General features: G+C 41.9%; 2 protein-coding genes across 3 annotated transcripts in view; one reads left to right on the top strand and one right to left on the bottom strand.

Moving 5' to 3' along the window:
* Positions 1 to 23,072, bottom strand: part of CABP1 (calcium binding protein 1) — a 54,610-nt gene extending 31,538 nt beyond the window's left edge. Inside the window, exons 1-3 of one of the 2 annotated variants that reach the window (XM_058851858.1) lie at positions 22,914 to 23,072; positions 22,301 to 22,393; positions 12,177 to 12,266 (exon numbers count right to left, since the gene is read on the bottom strand). The gene's annotated coding sequence lies outside the window, so the exon portion shown is untranslated. The remainder of the gene's footprint in view (positions 1 to 12,176; positions 12,267 to 22,300; positions 22,394 to 22,913) is intronic. The other variant, XM_058851859.1, reaches the window with a different exon arrangement.
* A 906-nt stretch (positions 23,073 to 23,978) lies between these two features.
* On the top strand, positions 23,979 to 25,556 carry POP5 (POP5 homolog, ribonuclease P/MRP subunit). The gene is made up of 5 exons (XM_058851270.1): positions 23,979 to 24,077; positions 24,150 to 24,292; positions 24,366 to 24,515; positions 25,012 to 25,095; positions 25,276 to 25,556. The coding sequence occupies exons 1-5, from the start codon at positions 24,058 to 24,060 to the stop codon at positions 25,377 to 25,379; spliced, it is 501 nt and encodes a 166-aa protein (XP_058707253.1). The 5' UTR covers positions 23,979 to 24,057; the 3' UTR covers positions 25,380 to 25,556.
* Positions 25,557 to 25,853: the final 297 nt, after the last annotated feature.

Here is a 25,853-nt window from a genome sequence, read left to right as displayed (position 1 = left end):
GGATCCCTTATTATCAGGTAAAAAGCCTGCTTTTTTTTTTTTTTTCTAACTAGGTACATTTAATCTTTGCCAGTTAAAAAAAAAAAAAAAAAGAAAAAAGGTTATTTATCAACTGTCTAAAGAATTAGTTCAGGGAATGGAAAGAGAGCAGCACTGAAGGCCAGATACTTGCAATTCAGGCTGAAAGTAGTTTAGGGACAAAGCTGAATAAATTGCTGTTGCTTGCTCATTGCCTGGCAGCCTGATCTCAGGCCAGTCTCCTGGCAAAGAAGACCTTTTGTATTTATTTTGGGAGAGGGATATTTTCCAGTGGGAAGAGTATTAAGGTGTATCAAGATTATCATACATCAGTCCCCATATTTTATTCTGCCACTTTTGATGCACCTGGGAAATCAGAATAAAAGTAGGCATTGCTTTCATCCTTTGGCTCTTTCAACATCAAAAACTAAAATATGAGCTGGACAACTCAATATGTCATGGAACAACTCGGTTATACAACATAAACTCAGTTATACAACAAACAGGCAAGAGTATGAAATAACTATAGCGAGTTGAAATTCATTTGGGATCAACTGGAGTGAATCACTCATTATCTCCAGGGCAGCTGTTCTCTCTCCGTAGAGCTGCTCTCTCTCTCTCAAATTTTTTATTTAATGAACATTGATAACCAGCACAGTTATAAGTAGAATACAGCTCCAGGGAGAGACAGCGTTTGGCACATCTGGTTTATAACCAGAAAGAAAAGCTGTTACACAGGAAGCTGAGTTACAAAATGTGGACAGGTTTGTTAGCAGCCAGTAGCCCCTTTCAGATAACAAATAGCCCTAGGATGCCACCTGGGAAGGACACCTTGTTTGAGCATCAGCTGAAACAGCTCCTCTGCACTCATGCTCACCTCCCTGCTGAACCAGCAGGCTCGTGGAGCGAGAGGAGCAAGATGCTGCTACCAGTGCCACTGGCACAGGAAACTAGACAAAGGCACTGAGAATTCCTTCTCTTTAAGGATCTTTTTTTTTTTTCTTTTAACAATTAATAATTAATTTAATAAATAATCAATTTAATAGAAGAGCTGATGTCCTGAACAAAATTACAGCTTAGTTAGTATCATCCTGCCTAAATTATCTTTCCATTTCAGATAAAATATTTTGTCAACTGTACAAATAAGTTTGCTAAAGAATGCTTTGTATTCCTCATTTCAGAGGGGTGCTATGTTTTGGTAGTGGATCTAACAACATCTCGTTAGTACAATTATCAAGTTACATTGAATAATGTTTTTATATTGAATAAAGTTTTTTGTAATTTCCAACAGTTCCTTTAAACATTTCCAACATTCCTTTAAACGATTCCTTTAAGCATTCCTTAATGCTTCTAGAGAAGCATTTCTATTTCATAATTATTAAAGGATCAAATTAATTCGTACAGAATAAATAGTTTTATCTGTGCAGTGGCAAAAATCAGCTTTGCAGTTTTCAGGCAGTCAACATACACCAGTGTGTAAGCAGGGAACTGCTGTCATAAGACAAATTAATGAACACCCTGACTGCGCATGATTTTGCTTGAATCTGATAAATTCTGGTATTTCCCCCCTTCACCCTCAGTGAAGAGTTCCTACAGGGATTTCAGCTTTACTGCACTTTGGCTTAGTTCCTTTCCATGTGAAGCACAGGCAGTAACATCTGCTTTCCAAAGGGGTTCTCAGGCTTTTGGATTTAGTTCAGATGCAAAGGAGAAAGTGTTGCAGGCTTCTAAAAATCTTTCAACACAACATGTACAGAAGCTGGAGGAAACACAAATCTGCCTCTGGATATGACTTCTAAATGCAAACTGTGGACATGTGCTGTTATGTTCTTTGTCTTTGAGTCAGGTTTTAAGGAGAAGTTAACATTCACTGTATGAAGCTCAAGTTTACATCTCTCTTTTAACTGCTTATTAATAAAATCAAACTGTTTTAAAACTGTGTTTCCTGCATTAGTTTACTGGAAAGGCTCTCACTTTGGGCTATCTTTACGCTTTGGGCTTTGTTCAGTCTGAACAATATATGTCTGAGCTGAATCAATCCTCTGAAAAAAATCTCCTTAAGTAAACATGAAAGGTTTATATTCTAAATATGCCAGTTTTATTGTGAAGGCTCACTCCTAGTTTTTACTAAAATATATAAACATTGTGAAGAGCTGGCAATTGCCTAAAATAGATAAATCAGTGTAAGAGGAAAGTGAATGATCATTTACAATTAATTAAAATCTTAAAAACAATAATTCAAAAAATTATTATTGACTAGCAAAAACATTTCTCTTTTATTTCTTTTCAGTGACTTTCTGGGATATCTACTGTCAGGAAACAAGTAGTTCCCAGTTTCCAGGTGCTCTTGTCTGTTTACCCAGCTGAGGAAAACCTAAGGCATAGTAGGATCTTATCAACACTGGCACTTTATGAAATGTCTTAATTACCTCAATTTTCTATAGCTTCTTTCACTTTCCAGATGATTTCAAGCTGCAAACAAGGTTCCCAGAAGATTTTATAGAGACTCTGCTCATGACACCACTTAAATATATACATGACAGCAAGTCATACTCTTTCTAATAATATCAAATATTTTAAAATATACATTGTCTGAGCTTAGACAGTTGAAACATATTGTTAATGGGTTTGTGCATTAAAGATGTGAGGACTAATGACAGACGAGGCAGATCAAACAGAGGTTTTTCTTGACACTCCAGCTCTGAAGAACTCAAATGTGGATAAGAATGTTATGTAAGACAGGCTTTTGGATATCACTGAAGTGCTTTACAATTAAGTCTGAATATTAATAAAAGACTTAAACTGAAAACCTCCAGCTATTAGAAGGATTAGGACTTTGCAGTGGGCTAGGGGAATACATACAATGTCAAAGCCATTTTCTTGGTTGTGATCAAAGGCAGAAAAGGCTGTGGCAGAAACAACATCTTAGAAGAAGAGGAATAGAGCTGCAGCATCACATAACAATACCGATGATTAATAATAACAATAATAACAGCAGCAGCAACTACTTGTGCAGAAGAAAAAAGACAAAACTTAGGAGTGGAGCCTAGAGACTCTTGCTCAGCAATGTGTCCTCTGACAGAAGATATTCTGCACATTTACAGATATCTCTGTAAATGAGCAGAAGATATCTGCTCATTTACACTCCTGTGGCTGTTCTGACTGTCCTGGGAAGAGCACATGAGAACAGAATTCCTGCTCGGTACCTTTGTCACTCAGTGCTGATGTCAGCTCCCCACACCAGAGCAGCGGCCAAGAGAAATGTGTGTGGATGTTTACAGGGCTCAATGCTACATAAACAAACTGCAGCTTATTAGATTTATTTTCTGGAGATTGATAATATTTTCAAAAACAATATCTCAAGGAAGTGCCCTGAAGGGTATTTATCTTGAGAGCCTGGGCCATTTCTCATGGGAACAATTGCTCTGATAGTTCCATTGTGTTCTACTGAAATATCAGGTTGTAATACACTGTAATCAGGCAATAGCATTGGCTGCATTTTGAATATATTTCTTACAAGGTGTTCTCCTCTTGGAAGTACCTGGAGACTCTGCCAGTGTGTCATTCTCACACCATGACTTCTACTGCAGGGGCTGCCTGTATCATGTTCCCTCCCAAGGCATAGCCTTGGCCACTCTAACTGTAAATGGTTCAGTTGCCCAGGCTCAGGAGCAGGGACATGGCAAAAGCCTTCACTGGGTTAAGCAGAGACAGCTGGAAATGCGTCACTAATAAGGAATAACTTTGAAAGCAGTTTGGGTGCAGAGGGATTAAGGAATGCCATATGGTATCAGGAATAAAAAGATGCCAAGCAGTGTAACTTCAACGGAAAAGAAGCTACCAAGATGTCCAGAAGTGCTGCAAGTCTGAAAATACAGAAGGCAATTGGGAAAATATAAATTGCATGTGTATGTTGTATGAATCCATGTTTATTTAAAAGTCATGTATGCCAGTAAAAAGGAAGACAATCAGAAGTTTTATTTTTCTTAATACTTAATTTTGACACATTTGAAATGTTTAAGGAGGTTCCAGTCAATTCTGGCAGTGAAAATTTAGAAATCCATATACATGATGAGATAGTGAACTTCACATAAAAATGGAATGTTAAGATTTATTTTCTTTAGGCAAATATTAAAAAAAAATAATAATAAAGTGAAGCTAAAGAAATGCATGTGCCTGGCTGATTCTTACCTTTTCAAAGATTACTAAGGGATGTCTCTCCCAAGAACTTTTCAGAAAATTCAGATTAAGGTCTGTCCTCTTAATAGGGAATTGATTCACCCTCAGATTTTTCAAAGTTGATAGAAGGTCAAAGAATCGGCCTCTGGCAGTCATTCAGTCCAGAATTAAGTGCAAGTCAGATCTAAACTCCATGAAAACACAAAATACACCATACAAGAGATCTGTGAGATGTAAGCTCAAAGCTCAAATCATGGAGAACCACACATGGTCTATGATAACTGGGATGGACTGAGAAAATATCTGGCATACAGAAGAAGCAGAAGCCAGAAATGTCATGGATCAGCTTTGCACATTTTGCCAGTAGCAGCAGAGCTTGCACAAAACAAAGGACAAGACCTCTGCAGTGCCACCTCCAGTGAACTGTTCATAGGGGAAAGCTCAGTGTTGCAGTGGGAAATGAATATGCTGTCAGCTTTAAAGGAAATAAAACATTTATTACATTGGGCAATGGCACATGAGTACCATGCTAGATGCAGTCTTACATGCAATTAAAAAAACAAAACAACAAATAGGGCAAGGGATACCCAGGCAAAATTCAGAGATGACACTGACAGGCCTGTCACTCTTAAAGGGTTATAGAGATAAGATAAATGAGTAAATAGGAGACTGAAAAACATTTGAGAGTAGTGGCAAGAGTATTGTTTAGTGTGCCAGAGGCACAGCAAGCCCTAGACTTGAGCCAATGGCAGCACAGGGAGGAAAGTTGGTACAACATGGAATGAAAAGCTTGATACTGATTTTCCAGCTGAAAGACACCAGTCGTATCTCTCAGACATTCCAGTGATGGAAAGGTTTATTGGGTCTCAGTCACTAATTAAAAAAGACAAGTGACAGAGGAAACCCAACATGCTGCTTTCTCAGTGGTACTGACACCATATTCTGTCACTGTGGATAACTTCCAGTCTCCATTATCCTCACTTCAACGATGTGGTGGAAATCAGTATTAAAATGAGTTATCATTTATTGGCAAATCTTGTTGATAAAACTGTTGCAGTCAGATGCTAATATGTATTTAATATCAGATAATTTGATGTGAGGCAAATAAATCCAAATTACAATGAATTCAAATTCTGATTGATCCTTAGGAAACTGTCAATTAGATTTATTTTTTTTTTGCAGTCTAAAGTTACACAAAATGAGACTTGCCTGTACCATTGCTGCAACAATTAGCTGAAGCTTTCAGGCCAGTAGTATCTATTGGTTCATAAATTAGTGTCCTCTTCTACCTAACAGACTTTGCATCATTCTATTAATGAAGTTCCAAAGTTCATTACCACTTCAATTTATTATCACTGGCTTGAAATCTTGAGGATTATCGACAAAGGTGAAATAAAAATACAATTACAGGCAAGACTGTATTAACTAGATAAATAATTCCTTGAAGAACTATTACTGTATTTACAACTAAAACTTCAACACATTCTTTATGTATAATTTTGAGTATTTATAATGTAAAATAATAGTCTCTGATGCAACATATTAGAAAACTGCACTAATAAAATAGGGCTTCTCACCTATAGACAATGTATTTAACAAAATAAAAAATTAGAATTAGAACTCTTATACTGAAAAAAACTGAAGTTAGAGGAACTGGGGGTTTGAAATAATATAAAGAGATGGATAAAAAGGAACAAACTCAGAAGTTACACCTTGTAGTTCCCAGATCCACCAGCTCTACAAACATGACACAGCACCTATCATCATTTATGATCAGTAACTCTAAACAAACACTCACAGGAGGCTGTGAACAGAGGAGGTTGTCCTAGAAGATAGGCATATGCTGTAGTGAAACACAGAATACATTTCCAACTCCAGGAACAAGATTTGTGCCTTGACTGACAAAGTGACAGCTTGGGAGCAGTTATAATAAGTTGAAACAACTTAATCTAGATATGGTATCACCCAGTGGGCTTAGCACCCTAACAACAGTAGTTTTATGCATTGGCAGACATCATCGATTTTTGCCGCACTCTAAATTCTTCAGAGAATAATGAGGATATTTAGCTCTTATTAGTTATAAATCCTTATTAGAGCTGTGTATCATAGAGTGATTGTTTTGAATATTTTGATGATGACTATGATGATGATGATCTGGTTTGAACAGAAGGGTGAGATACTAAGCATTTAAATTGTTTAGACTCCCAAACAGAGGAACCCTGTGGAAGAAGCCCAGTAGAAACACATGGCCATTGAGCAGCTGAAATTCTGACTGATTACTGAATGTTATGCAAGCAGAGCCCCTGCACAGCTCCCTGCAGTGATTTCTGCTGGCAAGAGAGCCTGGAAATTGTAATAAAAAGCAACACTTGTCCATTACAATGGCAGTAGGGTGAATTGTACACATGTGCAAACAAGAACAATGTCAGTGCTAAACACTACTGATTACCCAGATAACACTTCAGTCACTAACCTCATCCCTCAGCCTGTGGTGTTGTCTCACTCCCAGTGAGAGCTGGGGACTGTGGAAGTTTTCCCACAGTTATTACCCCCAATCCAGTGCTATTCCTGGAAGCGCAGTATGGTCATATTATCTGAATCCCCACTTGCTGCAGAAACACTGATCTGGAACATTGCATCCTGTACCCCTTAGAACAGCAAATGTTTTACAGGTCCTCCTGTGACCCGAGAACCAGGAGGACAGCATGGGAGGAACCGTCAGCAAGAAAGCCCTTAATGAAGAAATGAAATAGGTCTCCCTTGGAGAGGAGGCTTACTGGAGTGTAACGAAAACAAGCCCCATCCCTCCTCCCCTGTGCGCACATACACACACCCTAGAGGCTTTTGCAAAGCCACAGGAACGGAAATAATTTTGTTTGAATCCATCAAGCATTAAAATCCGTTCGCTGAGGGATTGAAGTGAAAAATGAGCTGGAGACAGGAATTAGAAGCTCACCGCCTGGGCTGTCAAAAGGGATTTTCCCCAGATAGAAAACAAGCAATTGGAAATGCAGGGAAGTAAATCCTTTCAGGCTCTGACATGTATGCACACTCTTGGTTTTCACTCCCAGCCCTCTTGGTTCTGGGTTCATGAAGCCAAACCTGAACAGAACTCCTTGTGTACTCTCTGGTCAAATTGACCATCCTTGGGATCCCCTTCCAGTGGTCTACTCAAGAATGTTGCAATCCTTGGACCAAGTGGAGTAATGAGACGCCCAGGGGAGCCAGCTGCACTTCCATACTCATGTACTCATGGCTACCTAAAGTGCCAAAGGGAGGACAGGGCCACTGCTAAAAGGATAAATCAATGGCTCTAAGAACCATTTTATCTACTGTGTAAAATTTGCTGCAGACATGGAGCAAAGTTGACATTTTAGTTATAATCACTTCTGAATTATAAGCACCTTAATTTGCCTCTCCAAAAAAACAAAAAAAAAACGCTGCACCTCGTATCACTGAAATATGGTCTCTTTTTCTCTGGTACAAATATCTCTGCACTAGTTACATTCTGTTGATGTTTCAGAGGTTTATTTGCAATCGTAAAAGCCAAATGTCTGCTTTCCCCAAAATGAAACAGACATTACAGAAAATAATGTGGCAGCTAGGAAGAGTTTGGGCCACTGTGCAGAGGCAACCTCCAGTCCATGACATGAGGTGCATGTCACGAGGTACATGTCATATTCACATACCTCAGCAGTCATACAGCTGGACTGTGAAAAATAATCATTGCAGCACGGTTTGGTTTATGTAAGGTAGACTTCCCCTTTCACTGGTTGCCAAAGCTGAAGGCAAGAACTCTTTATAGCAAAGCTTCTGTATGAAGATACACATAATGAAGATAATCAAAACAACCCCTCTAAAAAGGCTACTACAGCATTGGGTCCATAACACAGGGATGTAGGGCAGACAAAAAGACACCACCAAGGAAACCCATATGGATCTACCAAATGTCCTTAACACAGGGTGTTTACACTGCTCAAACTGTGCAACAGCTGCACACTGCTGAGCCAGTTGTCTACTGAATGAAGAACAGAGAGGAAGAAAGAAGTAAAGAGGGAAAAAAGAGAAGATGAAGGGCCAGATATGCAGCATTTAAATTATGGGAAGAAGCAACAGACTGGAGACAAGGAGCCATCTAACCCCAGCCCAGTTCCAGACATGCATACAAATTGCTTTAAGAATAGGACAGAGGTAGAAAAAGGACAAGGTAAGCATTTAAACAACAGCATCCCTGGTGCTTTGTGGCTTTGAATTCAAAAGCCAGTTAAGAGAACAGACAACTCAAAGAAGTTTAATTTGACGTAAAATTTTTATGTGTGCTAATATGCTTCAAGATAAAGTCCACAGTTACCTAGATACAAAGACATATGTGTTTGCAGTAAATATTTTCTTTAACACATGCTGTCCTCTACTGTTGTGTAAAATGCTTTCCTATTGTGCTGTGACTCTGATAATAACACTACCACTTAGGTGGTGTTTCATCGCTATAGATCCCACTGTGCTTAACCCAGGAGATATCATTATCTCTGTTTCACACGTGGAGTCATGGAAGCACCTAAAGATTAAATGAGTCCACAGCAAGAGCAGAAAACCAACTGCAGTTTTATAGCATTAACTTGTATACAAGAGAAACCTCAGGAGGTTCAAATGGGATTTGCTGACAGCATAAAGCCAGTTTGAAAACACCCATGACAAGAGTTCATCTTAATGGTGAGCCAAGGATAAACATGGACAAAGAAAAAGATAGAGGTGATAATGCAATGGCCATGAGTCAGAAAGAGTCAACAAGTGTCAGCTTCAAAGCTACAGTAGAAAGAGTTTGTGTTTTGTTCACACTGATAATATTCACAGTTGACTCCCTGCTCTTGGAGAAGCTGATGAGTTGTCACCAGAATCTTGCACCAGGACCACAACACCCAGACAGCTGAGCAAAAGACTTGGAAAAGATGCTGGCTGAAGTCAGCTAGTGGCTGTGTGGCTCTAGGAACAATATTGGGGTGAGGGTTGATCTGTATCTGAGAAGTCTTACTTGCCATCCCCATTCCTGTCCCCTTCCTGCTGAAGATGCTGCTGCACTGAACCTGAAAGGTCTGGTTATAAATAGCTTCTCCCTGCAGCTCCTCAACGAGCCACTGAGGCGGAATGAGTCATCTCTGCCAGCTCCGTGGCCCCCCCAAAATGACTGCGTCAGGTTGGGAGCGTGGCTGCCAAACACAGTGGTACACACTGTTCTCTCTCAAAGGGCAGTGGCCTTGGGGGACAGGGACACTAAACAATCCAGATCTACTCATTACTCATAAGCACCCAAAAGCCACATCACTTTGTGAATAATGTAACATCCATCAAGAGGGCTTAGAAACATACATTGTCACTTCAACCCCCTCTGTCTACACCATTATCCACACCACTCTGGCTTTCAACTGGAGCTTGTAGCCCATTACTTGGTTTGTTATAGAAATGATTGATTCTGAGAGTGAACCTCCCATTCTGCTTACAAAAAACTTTTTTCTGAACAAGATTTGGTGACATTGTTCAGCAATTGGGCTCAGCATCAAGCAAGTGAGCTGACAAACCCTCACCTCCAGGTGAGGTGTACTACTAGGCACATCACAGTATTTCCTATGATAAAATAACATGAGAATTTTAACAAAAAAGTCAGATTTGTTTATTCCATTATGAGATAAATTAACCCAGCTGATAGACAGCTGTATCAGTCTGCAGGAAAACAGAGTGTGATTGGTGTGATTTCCTGACCTTGCATAGGACACCAGGTGCCCAGAGTAAAGAAATTCTCATGATTATTTGTTTGTTCATGCTGACCTTATTCAGAGGCAAACTGAGCTCTCCTGAAACATGTTTTTTCTCAAAACCAAGACAATAAAGATAGATGTTCCATGAATTTTAGGATAAACACCTGTGTAAGTAAGTAAACCACAGGTCCTAGCCAAGAAAATCACACTAATTTGCTGTGCTTAGCAGAGTCTGAAGGGGTTGGGCATAAATACTTAACAGTGGGGGAAATAATTTAAACCAATACTGGGTTAAAAGGAAGCAAAAGAAAATCTGGAAGGGAGGAAAATACAAAGTCAATGCTAAAGAAGAACATAAGCAGGGTCCCAAAGTCAGTATCACTGTTCTTAAAAAAAACCAAAACAACAACAACAAAAAAAACCCAAACCCAAACACCAGAAAGCAAGATTTGGGTACAGAACCTGTATTTCTTTCACATGGAGAGTTTAAAACAATGTGATCAAAGTGATTCTGGTATGTTTTCCACAAACTAAGTTTAATGGCTGTATCCTGTTTGCTCACTCAAGCATTGTGTGAGAAAGCAAGCTTTGGACCACAGCACATGCAATTAACATAATTGAACAGTACAGTTAAAGTCAAACCTTTGCAAGCTTTTCAAGCAGAATTTTGAAAAATAAAATTCACAAATAGCTGTTATTTGAACTGAAAACAAGTAAGGGTGATGAAAATCCACACAAACAGAATAAACAGAGCAATGTACTTCAGTTCTCTCCATTTGCCAGCATTCAGGGGTGATGACAAGAGCAATATTCCCCAGCCCTGTGGCCCCTGCCAGTGGTCCCCAGCACTGCACTGTGGTGGCAGAAGGTAAGTCTGCTTACAGGTCATGCTGTGATGCAAACAATGACAGAGCTTGACAGACTTTTTGTTACCAGCTGAGATGATAACAGTGCTCTCTCAACAGAGGCAGAGGATGATGCAGCTTTACATGAGCTGCCCCTTCATTTTCCCTCCGGTTTATAATACATCATCAAACCAACAAGGTACATTCTGTTAAAAGTTAATGACTTTGTTCTGATAGAGTTTTAAAACAGACCTACTTTGGAATTTTATAGGTTCATCATGTGCAGCTTCATCATTTTTATATTCGCGTCAGGGAATATTTTATCATTGGTGATTTTTTTTCCTAAACAGAAGTGATCTACTCCACAGAAGAGTCTAAACCTTGAAAAGATCACAGTCCTGCCTTCTACCACCTTCTTAGCACTTAAAAGTTATTTACTGGTATGTGACTCTCATAAAAGGACAATTCTCCTTTCTGCTACTACCTCTAACCTGTCTTCCCTTTCCTCATTATTACCTTTTCCCTGTCTCCTAACAAGGATACAGGGAATGATACCTGTTTTCTTTTGCAATGTTCCCATATCAGTGAGCAGTAACACGAGCCTCGCCCCTCGCTTTTCAGAAACTTAATGCTTTGGTCCATTTGAATCTTAGAGCAAGGTATTTTATCCATAGCTATAATCCTGTTTCTTGCCACTTGGATGCAGAGATAGCAGCCAGTACAAGATACAGGACATAGCTCAATACATAAGTGAGTGAATTCTTTGCTCATTTGCAAAGTACAATTTCAATTACTTCCAGAGATATGACCAGCGTACCCAGAGGGAGCATGTGTCCTAACAATACCTGGGAATGCCAATGGCAAAGGCTTGAGTGACAGTTCTTATGGCTAAGAGAATGGTTATTCTGATACTTAAAAAGCACAAAATATAGTTTTATTAATGATCAAGAAAACAGTTAATAAAAAGGAAACTAGGAATATGGGAGGTAAGAGCCTTAGTAAAGGCCAAGACCCTGATGGAAGAGGGAAATGCTAATGAAATACAGTTTCTTGCTTTCAATATTTGAAAAAGCCAGCACATCCCAAAATACCCTGTAGGACATGAAAAAAATCCCAACAAAACAATTCCACCAACATGTATCCTAATAGCCCCAGGATTGTGGGCCATCCTCTTGTCACACACAGCAAACTTGGAAATTAAATGTACTGAAACCAATGGGAATGAAATAGCTACTGCTATAGAGGGATGAGAATTTTGATAGAGCAGATGAGTGATATAGCTGCTACTGCCTGCAAGGGGCTGCCACTTGAAACCATCAAACAAGAAATGTAGTTCCTTTGGTTGAACTGGTGTTTGCAGGATCCTGTCTTTACTCTTTCTTACCTGAGACCAGGTGCCTCTCTAACCTCCAGGTCTGTTTCATCCTCACTGATGTCATTCTTTGGCTACTCTGAACAAGAGGAATTCCAGCTGCTAAAGACAAAAATGGAACAAGCAATTAGCTCAAATATATTGGTGAGTTCTTTGTTTTTTAGATTAGGATTATTCAAAGTATTACACATATTTCCTAGAAAAGCAAGCCTTTTTGTGTCCTAGAGGCTGTCTGCCAAACTCTCCAGAAATTTATACAGACTTTCCTTAAACATCCCATGGGAGGGTGTTTCCTGTTATGTTTCAGCTTGTGCAGTTTCCCACAAAGAGCATGGTATTCAAGGTGAACAGAGACAACCATGAGTTTTTCATAAGCAAAACTCCCTTGAAATAGACAAAAATTCGTGCTCATCAAGTTCCAAACTGAACACTACACTTGAAAACTGACTAAGGAAATATTTAAACTGAAAACTTCAATGAGCAGGGGAAGCAGTTAAAAAATCCCAACTCAACCCACAGCAGGTTCAGGTAGGAGTACTGCAGGATCTATAATTCAACTCTAATTTCATTCCTGCATTCTTTCACCATCATATTTTTTCTCCTTTCTGGTCCACTGAATCCACTTTGCTTTCCCTTCTGCCTATTCTACTGCACTGACCAGAGATGTAGTAATTATGCAACAAGATTTTTCTTAAATTTCAAGGTGGAATGATTAAATTGAGTGTATGAACAGAAGAAAAATGCTTAACTAAAAAGTTAAGCACAGATAGAAAGGTGCTGATGTCCAATGCACATCCAGTTGCTTGGCCATACTGTACAGGAAATGCCACAGTTGAAGTGCACTGTCATCCAACCCAGCTACAGCAGGACTTCAGATAATGACCAGGACACAGCATTTATATTTGCTGTCATTGTTGTTTAACAGAGAAATATATTCCTTTTAGCCTGTCTGGACATTTTGGTTTCTCTTAGAATGCAGTTTAAGAAAAATAAAAAGGGAAAGAAACTGATTATTCCACTGTGGATAGGAATATGAAGGAGGTCACCACATGCATAGAATAAATATCCTCCTATTGCAAACTTCTATCAGACAGTCACCATCATCTGCTCCGTGGGATAAAAATGCCTTGGATACTATGCACTCAAGCATCAGAATTGTCCATCTAATTTACAGAGTTTACTGCTGTTCAGCAGGATCAGCCATGAAGATTAAAGTGATTTTTTGCTACTTTGCCAATTGCCCTTTTCTTTCTTTTCTTTCTTTTCCTTCTTCTTTTCTTTTTTTTTTTTTTTAATTGAATGTTCACCTCCTCCCTATCCCCAGTGTTAAAACTCTGAAGAGACATCAACAGAGTCATGAGATTCACAAAGGAACTGATTATGCTAGGGTTAGGAAATTAGATCGCTCTGCAGAATTTTCAGCAGATGCTTTCCAATACTGCTTTTATGCTCATCTTTCATTGATTTTGTTATACAATATCAAAAGGGCACTGGAGGCCCCCATCTGAACCTAGTGCCAATGCACTGAACAAAAAGTCACTCTGTCCCAAGAGAGAAGCGAAGGAATGGGTAAAGAGGAACAATGTGAGAAAGAGAAAGCAGCACAGGGAAGAAAAGAAAGACCAAGAAATAGTTGGGGGGAAAAAAAACTTTCTTTTTTCTCTGTGTACCTTTTCTTGTTTCTTTCCCACACTCAAGTCCTCCATGTCCCCTCACCTGGGCAGTGGGTTAATCTGGTCTGCAGTATGATGGCTTTAAACTGAAACCCAGTCCAAACCTGACCTTTCAATTTCTAAAGCTCTGAAAGGGAACAGGCAGGAGGTAAGAGCATCCCAGAGGAAGCAAGGCTTCTCTGGCAGAGCTGCTGCAGCAGCAAAGCTATTAATAAATGTTTGCAATCTTTTAATCGCTCTTCTAAATTGCCATCATGTTCTTGCAAACCCCATAGTGTGTCAGTGCAGCTGCCTCCTCCCGCCTGCCTCCCCGTGTTCGTGCATGTGAGTGAGGGGGAACATCAGGAACATGCTCAGATCCAAGGGCTGCTGCAGCATTAGAGGGAAATGATTTTGACAAGTGCCTATTTAAATCTTCCCTGTTCCAAAGGAAGCAGCCCTATTAGTTACATCTATGAACCATATTTGCACCTGGTTTTCCTCCTCCAGCAAGTCCCACCTCCTCGATTAAGACACTAAACTTTTTTTTTTATTAAAATATCACATCTGATCAGTCAGGCTTGGGACCTGCCACCCAAGATGCCATGTCTTGTGATGTGAGAGCACTGCAGTCTCAACCACCAAGTAATCACTCTGGCTTAAGCAAAGATATTCTCAGCCACAGAATATTTTTGTACACTTTATGAGACCCACTGTGGAGCCAATAGTCAGCACAGGTACAGGGTACCCTGTAGCCAGGGTACAACACAAACACATATTGCTCTTTGGGCTTTTCTACAGGGTCAATTAGTCAGAATATAAGTGGACTGGAGAGCTGTGATTCTATTTATGGTAAGAGATAACATTTCAGGATGAAAAGGATTAATACTTTTAAATAAATTGTCTATTTGCCTCTTCATGTTTCTAAAGTGTATCCATTATTGTCCAAACTAGGATATAGCAGACAAAGCCACCTTCTAACGTCATGGTGGAGATCAGCTTAATCCTTTCTCTGTTCCCTCCCCCAGCTCAAACTCTCATCTTCATCCTAATTATAATAGCATTTGAAATTATCATGGTTTAAAAAAAGATGCCAGCTTATATAATATTCTTATTGCTTATTAATGATTTCAGAAGGGAGAGCAAGTTGCCTTGCATTCTGGGAATTATGCAAACCAAGGCTGAGCCATACCTTGTTGGACTCCACCAGTTTCTTATTTGGAAGCCTGATGCATGAGGATTACCATGTAATAACAGATGTTAAGGCTTTTAGTGAATGACAGGCCTGCTGCACATACTTGAACAAGAAGACATGACAGGCGTCACATTTCACAGTGATTAGCCTTGGGCACTTTTCAAAGGCAGAAGACTCGAGGCAAAGTGACTTTAACCGCCCTGTGAGTGTGATAATCCCCAAGTCGGCACAGCCTGAGGAGTTTGATTGCTGTTCGGCATGGGAGCTTATGAATAATGATAGAGAGAACAGCAGACTGCATCAGTGACACGGTTACTCGGTGCTGACAGCCACAAAGACAGTCTGCTTGCAGATGAAGTTCTTAAGTCCATTACTTAATCTAAAGTTACTTATACCCTGTCCTCAAAACATCACCTCCTCTATAAAGCTATAATGTGTGAAAGGCACTAAAGAACTGAACTCGAGATTTAGTACCTGTCCTTCAATTTCCTGTCTTTGTCACTGTGGTAGCTTTCTGTTGGAGAATATGGGGTGGAGTAGGAGGGAACATTAACGGGAGCAGGAGCTCTGTATCCATGTTATAAATTGCTGCAATTTTATTTAAAAACGAGCTTCAATATAAGATGACACCATCCGTCTCTGAATACTAAGAGACTATTAAAAGACTAATGAAGTTGCTTACCCCCACACTTACAGACAAAGACCTGCACCCTGCAAGTCCCAAAAATAAAAGAGCTTAGTATGTATAATTTAAGTAAATTAATTAAATAAAATCATTCTAAAATTATTTTGTTACTGTCTGTGATCTGACTCACAGGTGCTGATCTTACAATTCTGGGTAACATTGTAATAATAGAGAAACAAGAGAGAGTATATTTTTTTTTTCAAGGAGTAGGTTTAATCAATGTAGCAATATGCTTAAAAATGTTGAGAGCTGAAGTTGATGTATATTTTAGAGGAATCTAATAAATACTCAACGTCACCATTTAATGTTTTTTTAAAATCCTATATCTTATAAAAAAATAATATTTATCGATTTAATAGCTATGCCTCTGTGTATCACAAACAAAGCTAAGAAAATTTTTGGTTTGGCCAAGTGGTTGGAGTGGGGACAGGAAAGTAGAAGAGATAGAATGAGCTAAAAGAACCAATCCATCTTCTGGAGACAAACTGTCACATCTAGGAACTTTCCCATGCCAGCATCTTCAGAAATAAATGGAGATGTCCTGCAGACAGTGCAGGACATTAAATTGCAATGCTGCGAGTGTGGTGCTATCGTATCAACAGGGTCCCTCCCTGGCACTTACCCTGAAAATGGTGTCCCTTCAGTGCCTCTTTTGGTATTGCCAAAGAGAAGCCACACTGCAAAACCACTGGCTTCTACAGGATGAAAACCTTGCTACCTCTACACATCCTACACAGAGGAAAAAAGCCCCACACGTGACTGGTTCCAGTTTAGTTTCTTGACCTGTAAGCAGGTTCTGGTTTTAAGCTACACACAGTCCACAACAATTCCTGATGTGTCTCACATTCTGCCTCTACACCACCTTGTGCCTTGCTGGCTGGAAGAGTGGTACTTGGCTTGGCACGGACATGCGGGCAGCCCAGGGTGCTGACATACAACAACCATATGCTGAAATGTGGGGAAAAGTGAGCTCCCTTAGGAAAGATGGAAAATGAAACCAGATGCCACCAATACTGAGAGAGAGAAGAAACCAGATCTGATCCTTTAGATGACTTGATGGAAGCTGCTCGTGTTCAGAGACAGTAGGACCAAATTCAGCTCTAATTAAGTCACTAATGTTACAGGGGGATAAACATGATCTTTTAAGCATCACAGGTATGAAACAGGAACACAGAAGGTCACATAGAAACAACTCATTGAGTTCCAGCATGAACACTGTGGAATTTTACTGAGGAGACCTAAGGACATGCCCGAGGTCAATTTTCCCCATTCATCCCACTGTGGCAGACACTATCAAGCACTGCAAAAAGGTTCTTATGTGCATCACCAGGAGCTTTAGCTTGGAACCAACCAGCAGCAGGCAGAAGGCATCTCAGGTGTAGCTCAAACCCCTGTGCCCTCAAGGCAACTGGTGGCAACAGCTTTGAAAATCCAACAAGATTTTTTTTTCCATTTGCTTCGGTCTTCGCAGTGCACACAACTAAAAAAGTGGCAAATATTGACACACTGACTCAAGTGCAAGCACATATTTAGAAAAAAAAAATTGAACAAAATGAAAAGAAAAAGCCCTAGCAAGCTTCCCAAAATAGGCCAAATGCTCCCAGTGCTTTTTGTCTTCTCTGATCTGTAACAGCCATTGCCTCTGGAAATCTGTTCGCATTTACTGGTCTTTGTGAGCACCCCCAGTCAGCACAGCAGAAACAAAGCCACTCTTAATTCTCCCCACCCAAATCACATCACACACTATACCCTACCCTGCTTTTGAGGGGCTTGCACTTGCTGTGCTGGGCTGCGGGACTTGGCAGCTAAAATTGGATCTAGGCAAGAACAGACGGGTGGGGAGGTCTCTGTCAGAGTGGGTCAGGCAAAGAGTTGAGACCCTTGTGCCCCAGCTAGGCAGTGACTGACACACTCCTTGCACCAAGCTGACACCAGTACAAGCCAAGACCCTGCAGCTGCCAAGGGGTGCCCTGGCTGTACCCCACCAAGCAGCCCCAGCACAGCCCCCCTCTCCCCTGCACGCACTGCTGCTGCCCAGCCAGAGCCAGGCAGCAGGCACACATTATATAAGGTTGCTCCGGGATGCCTGTCCTCTCTCCTCAGCACTGAGTGATGGATGCACTGGAAAATGTTTTTCATTGTCTCCTTCATCAGGGAAACCAGTGCTCTGTGGAAGACTCTGATCCTACACTGCTCCTAGGCTCTGGAGTTAAACACAAAGCCATGTAAAGAAAGGATTATTCAATACGCAGCAACAAAAGCAGATACATCTTCCTGTAAAATAGGGCCATGGCTTAATCTGCTCACGGGAATTCAGGGGAAAGAAGATGCAGGGAGCAAAGATCTGCAAGACAACAGCAACGCCAGACACATCATTTTTGTTTCAGAGTGGCCCCTACACCAACTCACATGTGAAGAAGGTTACTCAGGGTAGGCTATGTTTATGCCATACGAGTTTCTGTTATTTATTATATTACCTAAGTGCATAATAACTCAATAATTTATTTGTAGCACTCCTTGAAGTAGATAAATGTCATTATCTTCATTTGCCAAAGTGAAACTCAGACCTGAAGAGCTTAAAGGCATAGGAAGATGCCCAGCTCCTACTGTAACTAAAGGAAGTTATGTATCTACATATTTTGACCACAGAAATCAGTGTTAAGAATTTAAGGTTGTAGGCAAACCTATCCACTAATTTTATATAATTGAAAATGTTCTGCTCTTATAAAAATTCTAATTTCTCTTTTCTTTTTCAGCTAAATTCAAATACCTCAACACGGTATCCACTCTGTCAGACACCTCTGTGCTTACCCACAACAGATGTACTGGTTACTAAACAGTCATGGGTGGTTTTTTTTTCTTTTTTTCTTAAACTTCCTCCCCAGATAGACAATCTATCTCTTTCTTGTGGTTGATTGTTGTTTTGTAATACTTTCCCTTTGGTGGTTATTCCACAGATTTCTGGAAATTTACTGAGGAAAAGTCTTAGAGCATTCTCAATAACAACCACCCCTTCAAATTGCACCTCCTGTTTCAGTGGACTCAGCACAGAACAAAACATGAGTCCTGTTTCACAGGCTGCTCTGAGATCTGCTGTGTCTGAAAATCCTGGTCTCAGGTGTGGGCTGCAAAGTGAGTAAGACTCACTGAGACCATTCTTAGGTTTATGGCAGTCTTTTCCATAACATTATGGAATGTTGTAAGACTCCCAATAGGCAGCAATAAGTTAAAATCCTGCTAATGCTACCGGATTCTTTGTGAAGGAGCAATTTTTCAATTACACATAATTAATAGTAATTACCCTTTATCTTCAGAGACCAGAACAAAGAATAATTAATCCATCTTAACATCCCTGTTAAGGAGGTATTAAATATGGGGGTTTTGCACAGCAGATTACATAGTAAGTTAATGTGGTTTACAGTTGAGTCTGTGCTCCCTAAAACGGAAAGAGAAAAGAATCCTGAACTATCTGAACTAATATTCCAGATCTTGCTTTAATTTAATTAAATTTAATTAATTAATTAAAATTTATTAAATTAATTTAGTTTGGAAGCAGCTGTTAGCTTCTTGCAGCAGCTTGCAGCAAATTAAGTGTGCTGCCTACAGATATCTTATATAGAGCAGCAGTTTTACCATATTTGATAAATAGTAACATTCAATTGGACAGTTTACTGATTTTTAACATACATCTATGTTAATATCTACATCCATGCATAAGGTATTTGCAATTATCCCCATTGTAGAGCTGGAGAAATTGAAACACAGAATTCCAGGTCCAGCTTCTCACTTGACACATCACCTTTTTGTACTGCTCTTCTCTCACACTGTTTTTTGCTGCACAGGGAGACTCCTGATTCTGTGTTCATGCTACACAGCACATGCCAAACTCAGACACTTAATGCCCTTTATCAGATCTTAATATTTGGCTTCAGTCTTCCAACGTGGCATCCAATTTCTGATATCTTAATGGGAGCTCACCTTATAAACACATGGAATGCCTCTCAGAGCACATCCTGTTCTTGAATATTTAAAAACAAAAAAACAAGAAATGTGAATTTACTATTTTGAACTTAAGTAAGTAGTCCGAGATCACACTGCCAGCACTGAAAGAACAGAATTTGCTTCAAACACATATTTTTGCAAGACAATCACTCCACGTGGCAGGATGACAGCAAAGATGAGGGCAGTGCTGCAGGCAGCACACAGGGCAGCCCGTGTGGCAGCTCTGACAGATCAGCAGTCTCTGACCCATGACAGCTTGGGTATACAGAAAGCTTATGATTAATGATTGCATGTTAGGGTGATAAAAAAAAACCTGATAGCTTTTAGTCTTATGTGTATTGATCTGAGGAAACCTGAATTCAAAAGGGAGGAGAAGAGAGACATAGAAAATGAGGGACAGTACAAAGGAAGAGACCAAAGGGAGAAGAAGAATGTCCCAAATGTTAAATGAAAGCATCTGCATGAAAAGCTCCAGGCCAGCATGCTCAGAGAATGCACTCTTCTGTCTCAGTGACCTTGTGAAGATAAACTGAACAAAAAGCTTCAGGCAACATCAGACAGGATTTAAGAAGCAGTTTTAATTTTAGCCAGATTGTTTTGTATTTTCAGCTCTGAGGTTATCTGGGGATGCCATGTGCACACAGTGGAACAAAATGTAGTTGTCTCCCCAAACTCTGCTCCCACACCTGATGGCAAATTCACTTCTGCGCTTCCAGGGAGAATCAAAAATCATTATTTTGGCTACACAGAGAAGATATAATTGTGGTATCACACAGAGAGAGTACCAATGTATCTTAATTTTACTCCAGAATGCAATTACTTGGCTACTTTATTCACGAGCAACATACCAGACTTATACTCAACACAGTATGTGCTGACATGCCAGTTCTTTCTACTCATTTCATGTCCTTGCTCTATCTCCAGAGTGACAGCTATTTACCATGAAGAACCTGTTTACTCCCCCTGTACCTTAGTTTCCTCATCTATAAAATGGAAGCATTTTACCTAAAAAGAGTGCAAGGATTCACTAAAATGTGTGTGTGTGTATGTTATTGAATACATTTACTAGTAATTTCAATTACTAGTAATAACAAATTAGCAAATACATACAAACTCTAGGAGCTGGCTGCACACAAGAAAACATGCATTCATCACAGTCTATTGCAGCTTATTAGCACAATTAATTCCATACAAAACAAATGCAATCTGACCTGCAACCTGGAGATGCAGATGACATGTAAATCCAAAGTGAGGGTCTAGACCTTCAAGCCTGTAGTAAAATGTCAAATAATTAACTAAAATGGTAATAAAACCAACTCACACTAATTGGTATTAGCCCCTCTGCAGGTACACTACCACAAATAACAAACAGCAGTTGGGAATATGAGACCTCAGTATTCATCCTGCACCTCCCTAGCACCACCTCTTTATTGGACAATCACTGATGAACATTTACACTGATGGAGGATCTTGTATCGAAGGTTCTCAAAGTGCTTTACAAATACTCTCTAATGTGTATAGACAGTGCATGTTGTTTCCCCCGTCCTTGCATGTGCTGTCCTTCATAACCTCTATTTGATAAGATATCCCAAGGCCACATTGTCTCTCCCAGTCTGCAGGAAAGACATCCATCCTTCCTCTTGGCAGGTCTTTTGACCCAATCTTCCTTTTAAATAGCATTTTCTTATTTTTTTCTCTATAAGATCTTTTCTTAGGGGACAGTTCTTTCCCACCTTGAGTGTATAACTCACCATCACTTGCAATAGCTTCTTGAATCCCTGACACTGGAATCAATACAGCAGAGCTGGCAGAGGCTGAGAGTGAGGAAAGGAGGTGGGAAAACAAATGTGAAGATGTTGTAACCTTTTAGTCCTTTGCTGTCAGCTCTGCACACCAGGATGCCTGACTGGACTCACACACCTTGTACTAACACAGTGACTGTGCAGGGAGCTGTGGTGACTCAGGTCTGCTCTGTGCATCCTCCAAACCAACAATCGGGAACTAAGGCAATGCCCTCCATGAAATGAAGCAGCACAGGGATATCTCACAACACTGCTCTCTGCACCGTGTCTCTCCTAATCAGCCTTCTGGACCGAAAACGGAGGCCTGTGCTGTACACAGGGCCCAGCCTGTAGCATGCACAGTGCACATGTCCTATTGGATTACAGGGCAGAGTGCACTCACATGCTCCGCTTGTTGGAGCCCAGCGTGCCTCTGCAAGAAGGAAATAAAGGAGGGGATGGATAAAAGCAACCTGAGCAGCACAGGGCAACCCGAGCCCTGTCAGAAGGCAGGATAGGGGACGCCACCACAAACACAGGGGCAGCAGGGAAACATACCTGGCAGGCACACTGTAAGCCTAAAATGGAATCTCACTCCACAACGAAAATCAATGGGAATCTTCACAGACTTTAATATTGTTCAAAAATGTGAGACTAGCTTATCACCTAGGAGCTCATTGTATTGACAAGTGGAACAGATAACAGTTAGGTCCCCATTTGGATACTACAACACAGAGCAATATGACAAAGATCAATGCAATGCAGTCCTCTCATTGAGAAAATGCTTCTATCTGCATTAGCTTCAAAACTGCCCCCAGTACCTTTCATTGTGGTCCAAGAGAAAAAAATGTCTCTTAGAAGTCCATACTGGGATTCACGGTTTTTTCTCCACGGGCAACTGCTAGTTTGCAGTTCTTAGGGAAAAAAAAAAAAAAAAAAAAGAGATTCAAAAATGTGATCACAGGTGAAGCAGAGGAGTTAATAGCCAAAGGGAGAGAGCAGCAGAACAGGCATCTGTTTCAGAGGGCAGAAGTTTATCATCCAGGACAGGATTTCCACTGGGTTTATCATTGTTTTCTGTGTCTAGAATGAAGGTCATTAAAGATGTTTCCACTCTGAATTAGCAATGAGTTCCCACTTAATCTATAGTGTCTCAGCACTCCTATGTGACTTGGCTCCAAGAACCTCGGTGAAACTCTTTCTCCCATCTCACATTCAGGTATCTACCTCACATCTTTTCCCTCATTCCCCCCATTGCCCTCTCCTCAGTTTATTCTCCTACCAGATCTTTTCAAAGAGCCCGCCCTGCTTCCTCGACCGTGTCACACATCACAGTTTGGGACACCACTACAGAAATTATTATAGAAAGTAGCTCTGTTCCACAATTCCCTAGCTGCTGTCATTTATTAGCACGTATCCCCAAACCCCCGATACCTGGAGCCTGAGGAGCTACAAATACTGGAGCAGTTTTCGGAGGTAGCAAAGACAGAGGCCTTCCAGGAGCACCGGGGAGGCTCTGGACGCTCTGCTGAAGTTTTCGAGGGACAGGTACTCGCCTCCTCCGGACCTCCCGCGGCTCCCATCACACGGAGATCTCCCTCATTTAGACATTTTAGGCACAAATCAAGGAGGGCTTGGCCAGGGGGGGGTCGGTGTAACGCAGGGACCAAAGGCGAAGCATCCGACCTTCGGCAGACCCCGCGCTCCCGCCGCCCCCTCAGCCGCCCCCTCACGCCGGCCCGCGCGCGCCCCCTGGCGGAGGGCGGGAGCAGGCGGCGGGGGCGGCGTGAGGGGCCCGGAGAGGAGCGGGCGGCAAGAGGGACAATGGGAACCGGGAATGGTGCGGGCAGCGGGACCAGGGAGCCGTCGTCCCCCTGGACTCGGCACTGCTGAAGCCGTGCCTCAAGTGCTGTGTCCAGTTCTGGGACCCCGATTCAGGAAGGATATTGGGGTGTAATATATCCCAACCAGAACGTGCCAGGATATCCTCCACGAACAATGCAGGGAGTCCAGAGGAGGGCAGCGGAGCTGGGAAAGGGTCTGGAGCGTATGTCCTTGTGAAGAGCGGCTGAGGGAGTTTGGGGTGTTTAGCCTGGAGAAAGCTCAGGAGGGACCTTATCGCTCTCTACAAGTACCTGAAAGTGAACTGGAATTAGGTGGGAATGCGGCTTTTCTCCCAGGAAACAAGCGACAGGACAAGAAGACAGTGTTAAGCTGTGCCAAGGGAAGTTTAAGTTGGTCACGAGGAGGAATTTCTTCACAGAAAGGCTGATCAGACATTGGAATAGGCTACCCAGGGTGATGGAGTCACCTTTAAGGAAAGGCCGGACGTGGTCTGGCTGACATGGTGGTGGCTGGTCACAGGATGGGCACGATGACCTCAGGTCAGCGATTCTGACTCCGTGACCGGCCGGCGGCTCGCGCAGCACCGCGCACGCGCAGCCCACGCAGGGGGGCGGGGCCCCGGTGCCCCTTGTCCCCGCCCCTGCACGCCGCCCATTGGCTACACCGGCGGAGGCGCCTCTCCCATTGGCCGGGCGCGCCGTCCGTCCGGTCCGTGCCGCGCGCCGCCGCCGCCATGGTGCGGTTCAAGAACAGGTGAGGCGGGCGGGAGGCGCCGCTGCGGTGCCCGGGCCGGTCCCGCGGCGCTCACGCCGCTCTGTCCCGCAGGTACGTGCTCTGCGAGGTGGTCTCGGAGGACCCGCGGTGCCGGCAGTGCATCGAGGACCGCGCGCTGGGCCTCGCCGTCAGAGACGCCATCGCACGGGTGCACGGGGACTACGGCCTGGCGTGCTGCTCCATCTCCTTCACAGGTGCGGGCGAGACGGGCGGCCCCGGGGGTGCGGGGTCCCTCCGCGTCCGCTCACCCGTGCGTGTGTCCCGCAGTGAAGTACCTGAACGCCTACACCGGGACGGTGCTGCTGCGGTGCCGCAAGGACTCGTACCGGCTGCTCTGCTCCGCGCTGCCCTTCGTGCGCTACCTGGAGAGCCGCGCCCAGCGCTACCCCTGCTTCCTCAACACCCTGCACGTCGGAGGTCAGGAGCCCCCCGGGCCTGGGGGAGGACGGAGCTTTAATCCTGCCTGCCACGACGCCGTGGTGCTGCTCTGCGTGCGACAGACATTCCTTCTGTGTTACTAACAGCAATTGCTTTCAGCAGAGCTAAATAAGAAACAGGCACCAGAAGTTCTTTTTTGAAACCCTCATTAATTTTGCTTGAAGCTTCATTACATTTATCACAAAACCAAAGCAGCAAATACAATGTTACATTATTTTAAAATATCTTTCCAAAGTATAGTATCTTCTCTATTGTTAAAATTAACACCCAGGGGAACTAACAGGCACTGCATGTTAGACTCCACCACTTCAGCAGTGCAGAAATGCACTCTACAGCCCCCGTTGTAGCATTTGCATTAATAACCTTGTTTACTGGGGCATTTGTCACTTCAGCCAATACTCTTTGGGAAATACACCAGCAGTTCTGAAACATTTGCTGTGTAGATTGTTACATGCTGTTCTTGTGACTTCTGCAGGTACCATAAGAACATGTCAGAAATTTCTGATTCACTATAACAGAACACAGCTGCTGAGGTTGTTGCAAAACTGTACAAATGAAGGTGAGTTTTTCTCCAGCCACTTTCCTAAAACGTAGCCTTAATTCCTAGGGGTTTTGTAGGATATGCTGGGCTACTTCTGAATTCTTGGCCTGAGAAATGTTTCTGTCTTTAGAAGTGGAAGATAGTCCAGTGTATGTGAAGAGATCAAGTAATAAGCCTCTGTTGCTCTCTTTATTGCAGAAGAAAGACAATGTATACAGAAGTCCTTGTTGAGCTGTTCCCTTACAGAAGAGCAGTCTCAAAGTGGAGATGAGGAGGAAGATGATGGCACAGAGACAGACTGAACGTCACTTGTTACTGTTCACCTCCATTCCATATTCATTTAAGCAAGATGTGATTGGTTATCTTCAGTGTTAAGCAGTGCAGGGGACAGGAAAAGCATTTGTTCATATTTAGACTTCATTCCCCATTCCAGATGTTCTTAAACAATTTTTTTAAAAATAAAACCTGATTTCACTTAAGTAGGCTACTTGCCTATTTCACTTCAGGAGTCAAAACCACTCCTGAGGAGTGTAGCAGCTCAATGTGGTCTTCATGCTGAGGTAGAAGGGAGCTTTAGGCAGTTGGCACAGACAAGGAATGTAGTTATTCTCCTTCAGCATACAAAAAGCATTAACATCTGCTTTTTACCTTATCTTTAAGTGCACTGTTAGCCCTGTGGCTATCCACTGTTTTGAGTGAGAAAAGCACCAGTTGTGGTGTCCTGTGTACACAGGAGCAGAGAGTTCATGGAATGTATGGCAGAGCTGCAAGGCTCA

Source organism: Poecile atricapillus, chromosome 16, assembly GCF_030490865.1.
Source record: "Poecile atricapillus isolate bPoeAtr1 chromosome 16, bPoeAtr1.hap1, whole genome shotgun sequence".
Classification (NCBI taxonomy): domain Eukaryota; kingdom Metazoa; phylum Chordata; class Aves; order Passeriformes; family Paridae; genus Poecile; species Poecile atricapillus.
This window is presented reverse-complemented; position numbering and strand designations above follow the sequence as displayed.

Coding starts and splice junctions, on each gene's coding strand:
- POP5 (XM_058851270.1), top strand. CDS start 24,058: ATGGTGCGGTTCAAGAACAG. Junction 24,078..24,149: donor ATGGTGCGGTTCAAGAACAG/GTGAGGCGGGCG, acceptor TCTGTCCCGCAG/GTACGTGCTCTGCGAGGTGG. Junction 24,516..25,011: donor CAACACCCTGCACGTCGGAG/GTCAGGAGCCCC, acceptor TGACTTCTGCAG/GTACCATAAGAACATGTCAG.